General features: G+C 37.1%; 1 protein-coding gene across 1 annotated transcript in view; it reads right to left on the bottom strand.

Moving 5' to 3' along the window:
- Window positions 1-13,084, bottom strand: part of PKD2 (polycystin 2, transient receptor potential cation channel) — a 65,028-nt gene that overhangs the window by 9,326 nt on the left and 42,618 nt on the right. Inside the window, exons 9-10 of the mRNA XM_028506068.2 lie at window positions 12,304-12,424; window positions 9,077-9,175 (exon numbers count right to left, since the gene is read on the bottom strand). Of these exons, the coding sequence (XP_028361869.1) occupies window positions 9,077-9,175; window positions 12,304-12,424 (220 nt within the window). The remainder of the gene's footprint in view (window positions 1-9,076; window positions 9,176-12,303; window positions 12,425-13,084) is intronic.

Below are 13,084 nucleotides of genomic sequence, written 5' to 3' on the forward strand. Positions count from 1 at the left end.
ACTAGAATTGCCTCTTCCTATCCAAATAAAACAAGTTCCTTTTGTCATATGTAAAGTCTTTTGATTAGGTTAAGGGTATGTGTTATGGCTTGGCCCAACTGCTATGTGACCTTGAACATGCTTACCTTCTCCATGCCTCAGTTATTATACCATCCCTAGAATATGGATAACAGCCATCAATTCACATAGCTGTCTTTAGAAAAAATGAAATAATACATACGTATTTAGCATTGCATTGTGGGGCTTCAGAACAAGGCTACCCAAGATGTGCTTCTGTGATACGCAGATTGTTTTGAGCTAAAGGCAACTTTAGCTACAGGTGGAGGAGAAACCTCTGTCCTTCCCTTAAATACCTAGAAGAACTTGAATTAGGGGCCTTGTCCACAATAAGCAATTATCAGAGATAATAGCTTTTGACCCGTCTGTAGGGCAAGACAAACTTACCTGCTCTTCTTACCACCCTGCAATGACCCTTTGAGGCCCCCAAGGCACCTTATCTCATCCGTAGCTCAGAAATGTCTTCTACACCCATGCTGCCTTTCTATCTCTATACCTCTGACCCATGTGGGTCTCTGATTCTCTCATGGATGTGGGGCTCCCATACATATGTACATATTAAATTTGGTTACTTTTTCTTTCTAATCTATCTCATGTGTATGTATTAAGCCAGCCAGAACTGAGGGTAGAGGAAGTGTGTTCTTCCCTCATAGCTGGTGCTGTGAGCAGGATAAACTCACTGGCTGGAACCCTGCGCTTCCTCAGGAGGCTGCTGCAGATGAGGAGATCCTGGGGTGTCTGACACAGCCCAGCAGAAAGTAAGGGATCTTATCATGTCAGCACACTCTCTGACCTCCCTCTATAGGACCTGGTAGAAGCAAAAGTGGTGAGAAACTCTTTCTCTCTTCTAAATTTAGACTGGCAGAAGAGAATATTTGTGAAACTAGTTTTTTGGAGAAGCAATTCCTGGTTAATTGGTGAGTGCTCATGGTTTTGTTTTTCTCTGTCTGGTTTCTCTCATTTTGTTTTATTTGTCCTGAGAACTTGGCCTTATGACCAGTGAGGGTATTTTCTCTCTGGCTCCCAACATCCAGGGGGTGCACTTGCCAAGAGGCACCTTGCTCTCTGTTTGGTCAAGACAAGCTACCAAGAGTTTTCTGTGCTTGTCCTGTTCCTTGCAGACATGATCTGTTACCTCTGCCAGATGAATGATGCACATGCATCTGGTGAGCAGCCAGAGAGGCTGTGGATACGAGCTTAGGGAATCCTGACACCTTACTCTACTCAAAGGGGGAAGGCACGTGATTGCCTGTGTTTTGGAACAGGTGTTTAAAGACAGTGCCTCTCCCCCTCCCCAACACCCTTCATATTTCTTAGGCTAACTTGGGTAATAAACTTTCTTGTGAGACTTGCATCTTTTCCCACTGTCCTTTGGAAAAGGCTTTTAGGTCCACAGTATCGGTTTGAGTTGCTATAGACCCCCGCTGTCAAGGCCAGATGATAGATCCTTTTAACTAGAAAAATTTCTAAATTGAAAAGAAAGAAATAATGACCTTAGAGAGCTCTCATATTGCTACAACTAACCATTATGATTCCCTCAATAAAATGGAATTCTATTATATAAAAAAGTAGAATATTCAAGTCAACTCAGACTCCTTCCCATTGGCCTTCAGATATTTTCAGATAGCTTTTTTTTAAAAAAAATCAGGATATTGGAAGTATAATTGTCCTGCATTTAAAGAAAATGAAAGAAGAAAAGGGCAAAATTTTCCTTAAAGACAACCAAAATTTTATGTTCTAACAGTTAGCCTTGGTAATGGTAAGGCTGGAAGCCCCAAAATATGGCCACAAAGAAATGTGGGCTAAACTACGGCCAGGGTCCTGCCACAGCGCTGCCAGCCCTCGGGGATATTATGATCCAAACTAACAATGGCTATTACAAAGAGTGTACCGATTAGAAAGAAAAGAAGTTGGGATAAAACGATATTGCTGAGGTTAAAATGAAGGTTTTAGTACAGCACTACCAAAGGATAAATGGCCCAGAATGACCCCTTGTTGGTTACCCAAATAAAGGACTCCAAACAGGACTGCTCTATTTACCCGGTGTGGAGAAATCTGAAAGACTGTAAGGAAATGATTACAATGAGAAATCTGACCAGCAATCCCTCGGGGCAACAGTGAGGCTGGTCAAATCGAGGTAAAGACTGATAACAGGGCCAGCGTGGGGTTCTGTGGCTGACCCCTTGCTGTGGACCCAGAGCCTTTTTACTCAAGAGTGGCCAGGAGATGGAAAAGAGAAATTTCCAAGACTTCTTAATATAGGAATTCGTGAACTGTGGCACCAAAACTCACTGGTGAAGCCTTGACTTGGGCTAGATTTACATTAAAAGAATATGAAAATATAAGAGTTGGTAAGATTATTAAAACTGGAATTTACAAGCACCTTTATGTTAAAAAAAAGTTTTGTCAGCTTTCATTGATCACGCCTCTTTACCTGACTGCCTACTGGAAGTAGATGCTGTGTCTCACTGGGGAGCCAGAGCATCAAGGCTGTCAGCTCCTCCTGTTGGCTGTCAGAGGGACAGACTCGAGAAGGGAGTAGCCTCTGTGCCCTCTTGAGCCCATGGGACTGTTTAACGCTGCCAGAAATATTTACTGCTTGTCTCAGCAAAACCTGCTAAGATATCTGAAAGGATTTAGTAACTTACTGATCAGCAGTTTGGTCAAATGGGAAATTAATGTAAGAGCCTGATAATTTTTTGAATTTGAGCCCTTTCCCTAAGGTAAAATAAAACTATATACTCAGAGGGAAAGAAGCAAATTAAGGATTACATAACTAGGTAGGTCAATTTATGATATCACCTAAGTTACAGCCCACATTTTGAGAGCAACTGTTCTTATTTCACAAATGTTTGTGAAAGCAGAAATGAAGCTTTAGAAGGAGTTCAAAGCCCAGGTATCTCTATCAGCCATGGTTTCTAAGACTGAAGAAAGAAAAAGGGAGACCATGGTGTTTTTGAAAGCACAAACTGCTTTTGTGGCTCCAAGACTCCCTTGTGAGAAACAAACACAAAACTTAAAGACTCTCCACAAATATTAGTAAGAACAAGCTTTGACCACCTACATGGTCACTTTCACTTATTCTGCCAGAAACAGAGTTTGAACCCAATTGTTCTTTTACATCATCTTATGTGTCCTATGGCAGTAATTTAAAAATGAAGACTAGGGAATTACTGTTCAAACTCATTTGTATGTTCATGTGTGTTGTGTGGTATTTTCTACTTCTGGATGTAATGTTAACTTATAAAGAAGCTCTTTTAAACTGGCTTAAACAATAATGGCTTATATGAGAATTCTCAAAAAATGTAACAGAATCTAACCCAAACCTTTTTAGAATCATGTGATCTGGGAAAATATTTTATATTAAAGCTGGTTTGAGTTTGGTTTGGTTAAATAGGCATATCTTTAGAATAATCAGCATTAAATAATATTTTTATTCTATCTGGGTTTATTAGTCAAGTAAGTTTATGTTATGTCTGTTGTCAGCAAGAAAAGTAATTTGGTATAATAACATTTTCAAAAGTAATCTAAACTTAATTGTTAGGAATAAACAAATAAATAAATTTAAGTAAGATAAAAGTTTTCCTTTTAGGTGAACTATTTAGCAATAATGATATTGTTAAAAATGGTTTCCTAAATTTTGGTAACTTAACCTCTAAAGTTTTGCTAGTTAAATTAAATAATGAAGCTTTGCTAGTTAAATATTCGTGGAATGTCTAGGCCTTTCCCAAATAAAGTAAAATAAAGAAATCCATTCTGCTTATGCAAAAATGACCCCTCATTGTCAGACCTTTGCTATGCTGATGCCTTTGAATGGCATCAGCATAGCAAATAGTCTCCTGTGTCAGAGAAATTAAGGTGGGTAAACAATGGCTGTAAACTTCTTGAAATTATGATTAACCCTATCACCCTTGAGTATCAGGCAAGGTGCAGAGAACTAATGGAAAATTTGGTGTCAAGCAGAATAAGTTTAATTGCACAGGACTGAGTGAATTGATGAAAATGGTTACAATTTCTATGACTTTTTTTTGTTTGAAATTACTAATATATTTTGATCTTTTGTTTTCCAGATTTAAGGAAATTTGTTTCTCTTAAACTACCTATGACATAACAATTTGGTAAACTGTACCTTGTAAGCAATATTGAAACACTTATCTTTTCCTTTCTACCTGATCCCTCCAAAATTTGGAAAGTCTTAAGTATTTTTATTTTCATGAAAATATGGTTATTTGCACAAGTTCAATAAAACATCTTCTCCTTATAACAGAATGCAACTGGAAACTGGCTTTATTAACAAGTCTTTGACTGGAATGCCATATTGAGACATAAATATGACAAGACAGCTTCAAAGAATTAAGACTGACTTATAGAAGCCAATAAAAGTACTTGGAAATATTGGCCTGGTGGCTTGCTTAACTGGTTCCCAGCAGCCTTGCCATATCAGTAAAGAATGTCACTTCTCAGCAGGTGTAGAAATCTCAGGATACTTTGGAGACCTTATGAAGAGAGGAACTCACCCAAACCTATAGGTACTACAGGCAATGTCTGATGGCAAGTCCTTGCCTAGGCTTTCTGCCTTTGAGAGGCCTTTTTAAGATCAATCTGAAGATTCCTCATGAAAAATTCCAGCAAAGCAGATTTAAGGGTATATATGTAATTTCTATCCCCTCCTTTTTGTTTAAAGATTTTATTTATTTTTATAGAGAGGGGAAGAGAGAGAGAACAAGAGGGAGAGAAACATTGACCAGCTGCTTTTCATATGTGCCTTCACATATGTGCATGGAACCTGCAACCCAAGCATGTGCCCTGACTGAAGATAGAACCTATGACCTTTCGCTTTGTGGGATGATGACCAATCAACTAAGCCACTCTGGTCAGGGCTAACAACTACCATTCTTAGTGGGCTAACACAAATAATCAGGCCAAATTTAATGAAACTAGACTAATTTTGTGAATAAATTAATTTTAATTTGGCTATCTTTAGGCAAAATGGGGATAATTTTAGAGAGAAAAATTACACTGCAGTAAAAACTATAATATACCTTTGTGGATATTTGCTTCTAGTGTTGTTCACTGACTTTTACATTTTAAAAATTTTCTACCTCTAAACTGGACTGGATGCTGAATTTTTCTTGTTTTCTTTTTCTTGTTTTCTTTTTTTGGCTTTCTTGAAAGACTTTATGGGTATTCTTAAATATTTGGCTATAGTCTTCTGAACTAACATCATTTTCCCACCCTTTGACTTGGAATTATTAAGAATTAAAACTACCCTTTTTCCCCATTGCCAGGAAGCTCAGTTGATCGGAGCACTGTCCCATACACTGAAAGGTTTGCAGGTTCAATTACTGGTTAGGGCACATATCTAGCTTATGGGTTCAGTCCCCAGCAGGGACATGTATAAGAGGCAATCGATTGATGTTTCTCTCCCACATCAATGTTTCACTCCCCATTCCTCTCTCTGAAGGCAAGCAAAACATATCCTCAGGTGAGGATTTAAAAAAACCCTGCGTTTTTCCAAGGCCATGCAAGCTGAAGTGGGACAGATAACTTGATATGGACTTCAGAGAGATCCCAACAGCTCATCTACGGACAATCTCTGTGCCTGTTGCAGAAAGATCACCAGAGATGTTCAAACTGCAGATCAGGAGAATCTATGATATCGTCCCAGCCTGCCTTTACCCCATCTGAAGATGACTGGAGACAGACATCTAGAAATCTTGACTGCTTACCTTCAGAGCTCAGAAACTGGGATTATCATCTTCTCCAATAATTAACCTTTGTTTTTTTTTTGTTTCCATAGAGACAGATGCCTCTTATTAAATACCTAGTTGCTTGTACCATAGACTTAACTTTGGGAACCCACCTGCATTACTGCCTCCTGAAATGAGACACGACTACTTAACTGAATTGAACTTTTCTTAAAACTGAGACAAGTTTAATGAGATGTAGAACAATCTACTTGCCCACCTTCTGGCATGTGAAACTTCCAGGGAAATTTCAGAGCAGGGAATTGTGGGGGTTTGGAATGAGTCACTCCAAGACGTGCCTATGTGGTATGCAGATTGTTCTGAGCAAAGGAAACTTTAACCCTAGGCATAAGAAATCTCTGCCCCTCCCTTAACCACTTAGAAGAATTTAAATTAGGGGCCTTGCCCATAATAAGCAATTATCAGTGATAATGGTTTTTGACCAATCTACAGAGCAAAGCAAACTTGTATTTACTAAGCATCGGTTCTTATCATCCTGCAGTGACCCTTTGAAGTCTCTGAGGCACCTTACCTCATTCACAGCTCAGGATGTCTTGTATACCCATGTTCCCTTTCCATCTCTGCACCTCTTGTGCATGTGGGGTCTCTGACTCTCATGTATGTGGGGTTTCCATACACATGTATGTATTAAATTTGGTTGTTTTCTCTTGCTAATCTGTCTAATGTCTATTTGGTTATTAGACCAGCCAGAAGAACCTTGACAGTAGAGGAAATTTGGTTTCTCCTCCTTAGTGTCTATTAAGAAAATACAAAAGGATTAACTATTATTATTATTGCTGTTACTAGCACACATTATTAATTCTCAATAGTGAAAAGATCCCAGTTTGTCTGATGATATGTGAGCCTCAAGGCTAAGACAATAACATGTGATACGGTCCCAACACAGTCCCTGCTTAAATTTGCACTGGGACCAAGCCCATGATTTAGTGTAAAACCTGAAATGTGTGATCCTCTGTTCTGAACTCAAGAATGTGGTTAATGAGGCAAATTTGGAAATTACTAGATCCATTATTTCCTTGGGACAATAAATAGTGCAATTCTTTTTCCTTAGGAAGGGTTAAACTTATCTAGAGTATTTTGAACATTGTTTGCCTTCTTCTTGTAAAACTTACAATATAGCGCAAGCATCTGAGCATCTTTTTCAATCTTGGTGAGTTATCATAAGCCTTTCTCAGTATGGGTCAATTCCCAACATTTTATCCTTTGCACTGTTCATGTTGCAAAGTATTGCCACGAGTTCCTTTAATGTGAAGTGTTTTTGTTTTGTTTTGTTTTGTTTTTGCTAATGTCACTTCCTCTGAAGCTTCTTCATTCTTTTGGTCACAATCACTTGCCTCACTATGTTGATAAATTTGCTATCACTAAGTTCTTTTGGCTGAGTATCTAGATCTCCCAATGGTAGCAGTGATATTCTCACAAACAGCTACTTATTCTTTCTATAAATTCAATACATTCATTTTGATTTTCACAAATAGTGGTATCATTTTTCATTTCTCTGCTATACTTTCATCTTTGCTGGCCCATTCTCTCTTCCAGTAATTATTCTTTTCTTTCTTTCTTTCTTTTTTTTTTTTTTTTTTTGGTAAAATGTCACACAATTTATCACTGGAAGATAAGGAAACAACACAACTATGAGCTTCATGTGTTAAGTGAATAGCACATCCTCAGTAACTAAGCTGAGCCTTTGCAAGAAGTGGCATTATTGGTTACTGATTCTGATGCACATCCGTAATTTGATATGTAGTGAGGTTTGCACTTTATGCTGTTACTCACAGTTAATATACTGTGATAAATGAAAATGACAGGGGACTCAAGAGTTGAAAAACTTTAGTTTCAGGTAATAGCTAATAAGCATAGTAAAAAGCTCATTATTCAGAAACTGAAGGTATGACCCACCCTGATCCCAGGACGCCACAAGCAGTTCCACCTTTGTGCCCCAGGAGGACTGTGAGCAATCAAGACGGTATCTGAGCCCTTGTGTTCCAGGGAGAGAGAAAGAACTGCAGAGGAAAGAATGCTGCAGCATTTTATCTGATTAAATTTTTCCCTGAATTCCAAACCCCTTACCTACACTTTTCTTCTCCTTATAAAAAGGGTCAGTTTAAAATGGAATGTAAAATGGTTTCTTAAGGTACATAATCTGCTGTCTTTTCTCAGATTGCTGGCCATCTGAATAAAGCACCCATAGATATTTAAAATCCCTGTCTCTGCTTATTGGTTCTGGTAGTGAAAGCCAGCACCAACGCCTGCTTTTCCAGTTTTGGAAGTGAAGTTTGTACTTTATGCTATTACTCAGTCAGTACACTGTGATAACTGAAATTTGAACTGTGTTGAGAAGCTGGTGTTATTTAACTGAAATCATGGATGTTTATGCATAAGGACCAAATTGCAAAGTGAGGACTGCTTGTATACACCCTAGAGATTTGCCAGAATACAATAAACTGTTATGCAAAATTCAGGATAATGCAAATTAGGTCCCATCCAATAGACTCTGCTTTAAGAGAGAAAAGTTCTCTGTTACTACATGATTCACAGACAACATAGGTCCACGGCTTGAGTCAGCAGAAAAGGAGCCACTGTATCTTATAAATCAATGAAGTCAGGTAACAAGCTATAAACTTTAGATGTAGCTGTTTGTCGTTGCTTTAAACCAAATGAAGTCAGGTTGAGAAGAACAAAGCTGCCCAACTTTCCAGTCCTGCTCTTGTATTTAACAAGTAAGCACCTCCTGAGAAGGTGGGTAGTGAAAGTTCTCAGGCCCACAGGCTGTGGCCTTTCTCTGAAGACCTTTTCCTTTAACCATGTTATAGCTTCCCCAGAAGGTCAAGGATACAGGGTGAACTACAAGGTATTTTATTCTGAAAGTTTTTAAAAAAACTATAACTGATCTGGGTAAAGTGGAAATGTCTTTATAATCTTCCAGTTCATTCTAAACTGAGTCTGGAAGTGAGAGCCAACTACAGGAGGTATCAAAACAAAGGGGATGGAACCAGCAGTTCAGCTCTTTGAAGAGTCTCAAGAGTTCACTGAGAATTTAATTCCAGGGTATTAAAGGTTTCCCAGAATTTAAATCCAAGCTAGCAGTGGATCCATCTCTAGCTCCAAGAACACTTAAATTATTCCTATAATACAACAATCTACTATTTATTTTAAACAATGACAATTGATTAATGTTGATTTGGATATCTGACTGAAACATGCTTATTTTATGTAGAAAATAAAACAAGTCTGAGAATTAGAGCTTGTCATACCTTTCTGATAAGATCTGAGAGTTCCATTTCAGCTTTCTGCTGAGCCAAATCAGATTTAACTTCAGAGTAAGTATCATTGATGATGGCCAAAAACATATTCTGTTTGTGAGTCAAAGGAAAGTTGAGGTTAAAGTAGCAACCTAAATACATTTGTAAGTATCAATCTAATCTTTGACACATGCCTTTTTGTTTGCCATTTAAAAAAAACAATTTGGTATCTTAAAAAGTCATGAATTAAGTTTGCTACCATATAGTTTGGGAAAATTATTTTTTCTATTAAGTCCTGCCAAAAGAAAATTTGATATTTTCTTATTTACATATATTAATATATTTTGTAAAAGAAATAAGAATAAAATACAACAAAGTATTAATGTATTTAACTATGAATGGAGAGATTCTTATTTTTGCTTATATATGTTCTCTACATTTTTTATTTGACATAAATTATCTGGCGTTCTAAATAGCTTTTTAAATTTCAACAGTCAACACAGACAAATGAAATTCTATGTTTATTCCAAATATTGTTCTATAATATTATTTGAGATTTATAGAAGAATTAAAAAGGCCTTTGCAAAGAGGAATTTGGTAGTTATAGTAAAAGGGTAGTCAAGGAAAGCTCCGTGGAAAAGGCACAGGCTTTGGAGTTGAGCAAAGTTGGGCTTCAGTCTGCTGCCAAGGCTATATTAAATTTCAAATCTTCATTTAAAAATATATTTATTTGTCTTTGTATTTATAATATGAGAGAAATAACAGTACCTTCCCCACATATCTGTGGTAAGAATTGGTGAGATAATCTATGAAAAGTGCTTAAAGACCAGGCCTACGGTATGGTGCTACATAATTTATTGTTATTATTCAGTAATGGTTAGTCCATTTTCCTGACTTTCCCCTTCCTTAGCATAATGGTTTATATTTTCAACACTTGTTCGCAACACATTCTCTGGAAGCACTGTACCCAACTGATTAGGTCCTTTTTTAACATGCTCTTTGTTTTTCCTTTTTAGCACTTAACTATGATTTGTAACTATAGAGTAGTGTATCTGATTATGTCTATGTCCTCTACAAGTGTATGGAAACTTCATGAGGGCAGGGTGGGGCTCTATTTTCCTTACCCCTGCATCGCCAGTGTCTAGCACATTGCAATACAGTGGCTCAGTAAATATTTATTGAATGATTGATGAATTAACAAACAAGAGCTACATTATTCTAATGAATTTTAATGGGCTACCAAATTGCCATGAACTAAGAAAGAATACTGTTTAAGATTCTGCAGCAGAAATGAGAAGAGAATGTAGAATTCACAGAAGTTTCTGGCTTAATATTAAATTCCAAGGGCAGGCAGTTGTAGTCACAGTAATACCTCCCACATCTCCTTTACAATCCAGGCATCTAATGTTTTATTTTTGTTTCCAAATGGCTGTTACCTAATGCCTGCAAATGTATTAGTTGAAATGGATTACAGTGTGTGCTCTGAAGAGATTTCAAAAATTGGAAAATGGCTGAGAAAGGCTCTGGAAGGTGAAGGGAGAGGAAGTTCACCCTCCTTCTTTCCATCCTGGCTCACAAGGTTCACTCAGTAGTCAGATGGACTCTGCAATCGGGTCTTTCTCCACTGATGATGGGGCTTTTGCTTCCTGCCTCAGCTGAGCCACCTCACACCAATGTGGCTTCTTGTTAAGTAGGGGCAATAAATTAACACCTGGAAGTCATCTCAGAAATTCAGCCAACACTGTACTTGGCTAGTCATTTCCTTAAAAAAAAAGTTTGTATCCACAGTAGCCTCCCTTCTCTTTTCTTGGGGGCTGCAGGGAGAGCAGTTCCTTCTTGTGCAGTAGCACAAAAATTATTTTAGTATAAAGATAAAAACTAAGAGCTTCTTTTCATGTTCGAGTGACTGATCTGATAACGTGATTGAATCATTTAGACAGCGCTATCTACTGGAGGACAGGATTCAACAGGTCCATGCACGAGCACCACCAATTGCCAGTTAGGTCCCTTCCTTGGCTGACTGACATACAGAGAAAACTAAGGTGGCCTCAGGTCAACTCTGGGTCACTGCAGAACTCTCAGTTCCTGGTTTTTGTTTTCTTAATAGACATTGAGGGATCCACATGCTCCAGAATTCAAAGTACTACCAATGTTAGACAGTAACAAAGGCTGACTTTTCCTCTGGTTTTTTCTTTAATATATACTATGAGAAGAAGAAACTTAGGAGGCTCCAGTTTAAAAGTACTCATGATACATGTATGCAGCAAGATACAAATGAACTAGCATGGCATTCCTGACTCTTCAGTTGTATCCAAATACGTTTAATTCTCACTCAGTGAATGCCATACACTTAACTACTAAATACCCGGACCAATCTGGAGATATTACACTGAAATACTGAATCTTATACAAGAATCTTTACAAATCCATTAAAAAGGGAGCTTCATTGTTTTCTTAAGGTTATGGTTGATGTGGGAATTTTTAAGTGTTTGTGTTTACATGAAAAAATAACCACTGCCTAGGTTAAACTAACTTAACACTTCCTTAGTGGACAAATAAATGCATAAATGTTAAGATGAAGAACAAAATGCCTTTAAAAATCTTGATTAACTTAAGGCCAAATATTAAAAATGTTAATTTGTACCAAATAAAAGAATAAAAAATACTTTTGAAAATAATTTTTAAAGCAATATCCATACATTGTTCAGACTGAGTTTTAAATTTAAAATACAAATATGCTTTGTAGGCAGTCTGTAGATATGCTAAATATGAGTAAGTGAAAACAAAATATCTTAATCCTGACAAGCAATAATTCACTCAAATACTACTCTTGCCATCCTGGATCTAGCTTGCTCTGTCAGTTCCTCCTTTTCAAACAGAAAAGAGAAAGAGAGAAATGCAAAGTCATGCTAGCAAGCAACTGTGAAAGTGCTGATGATTGTGTTTACAAAGCGTGGAAGTATGCTCTAGTTTTAGGCAAAGCACTATTTTAGATAACTATAAATCTGTACATGATCTATTTTTTGTACTGAATAGACATCTATCTATCTATTGATGGGTAATGAAAGATGAAGACTTAAAACTAAATCAAGGAGAAGTAAAATAAAATGATTTCTAATACCTACATTTTTCTACTTCCTAGATCTTTTAAAAAATGGTATGGAATAGAGTGTAGAGAAGAGAAAAGATGGTGATTTGTGAAACGTAAACCCACTCACTCTAAATAAAAGTGTACATACCAAAAGAATGAAGAACATAAAGAACACAAATGTAGTGAAATAAATTGGTCCCAAAACTCGATTAGCTTCCTCAATCTCTGCGAAGTTGATATCACCCAAAATGATACGGAATTGAGTGAAGCTATAAAAACAAAACAAAACAAAACACAGCACCACAACACAGAAACAGAGAATATCCAGCACTGATGCAACGCTTCTTAAAGATGATTTCACACTTTCATACACTGTTTTCAGTGTAGATAGCTGGGAAATAACAGAAAATTTCAATCCTGGGGAAAACTCTTGCTATTTATGTGAGTATTGGGGCCTTCTGAAATAAAACAATATTCTTTCATGCTAAATATATTATTTCCACTTGGCTAAAAAGAAATACAATAATTGTTATTACTGGAAAACTTACAAAGCAACAGGCTACTATCTTGGTCAAACATAGTAGCACAAAACCTTCACAACAGTGACCCTGGGTCTGAATTTAAAATCTTTTTTAAAAAAAGATTTAAAAATATAAACATAAAGATTTTTGAAGGAGAACCAAAATTGTAGGTCTCAAAGATCCAGAATTCTGACATGCAATCAAAGTGGGGTCTGGAGTTGCCATGTGTTACCAATGCTGGGGTCTTAATCAGTAAAATCATTTTTGTTTCCGACTTTTATCAAACAGCAACATTGATTAGGGATCCCCGTGTACAAAGCCCTATTAACTTCCATTATCATGATCATCTCCTTTCCTAACTAACTCCTTTCTAAATGGAATGGAAATCTGATACTGGTTATTTTTCCA

This window comes from Phyllostomus discolor, chromosome 1 (assembly GCF_004126475.2).
Source record: "Phyllostomus discolor isolate MPI-MPIP mPhyDis1 chromosome 1, mPhyDis1.pri.v3, whole genome shotgun sequence".
In the NCBI taxonomy this organism is placed as follows: Eukaryota; Metazoa; Chordata; class Mammalia; order Chiroptera; family Phyllostomidae; genus Phyllostomus; species Phyllostomus discolor.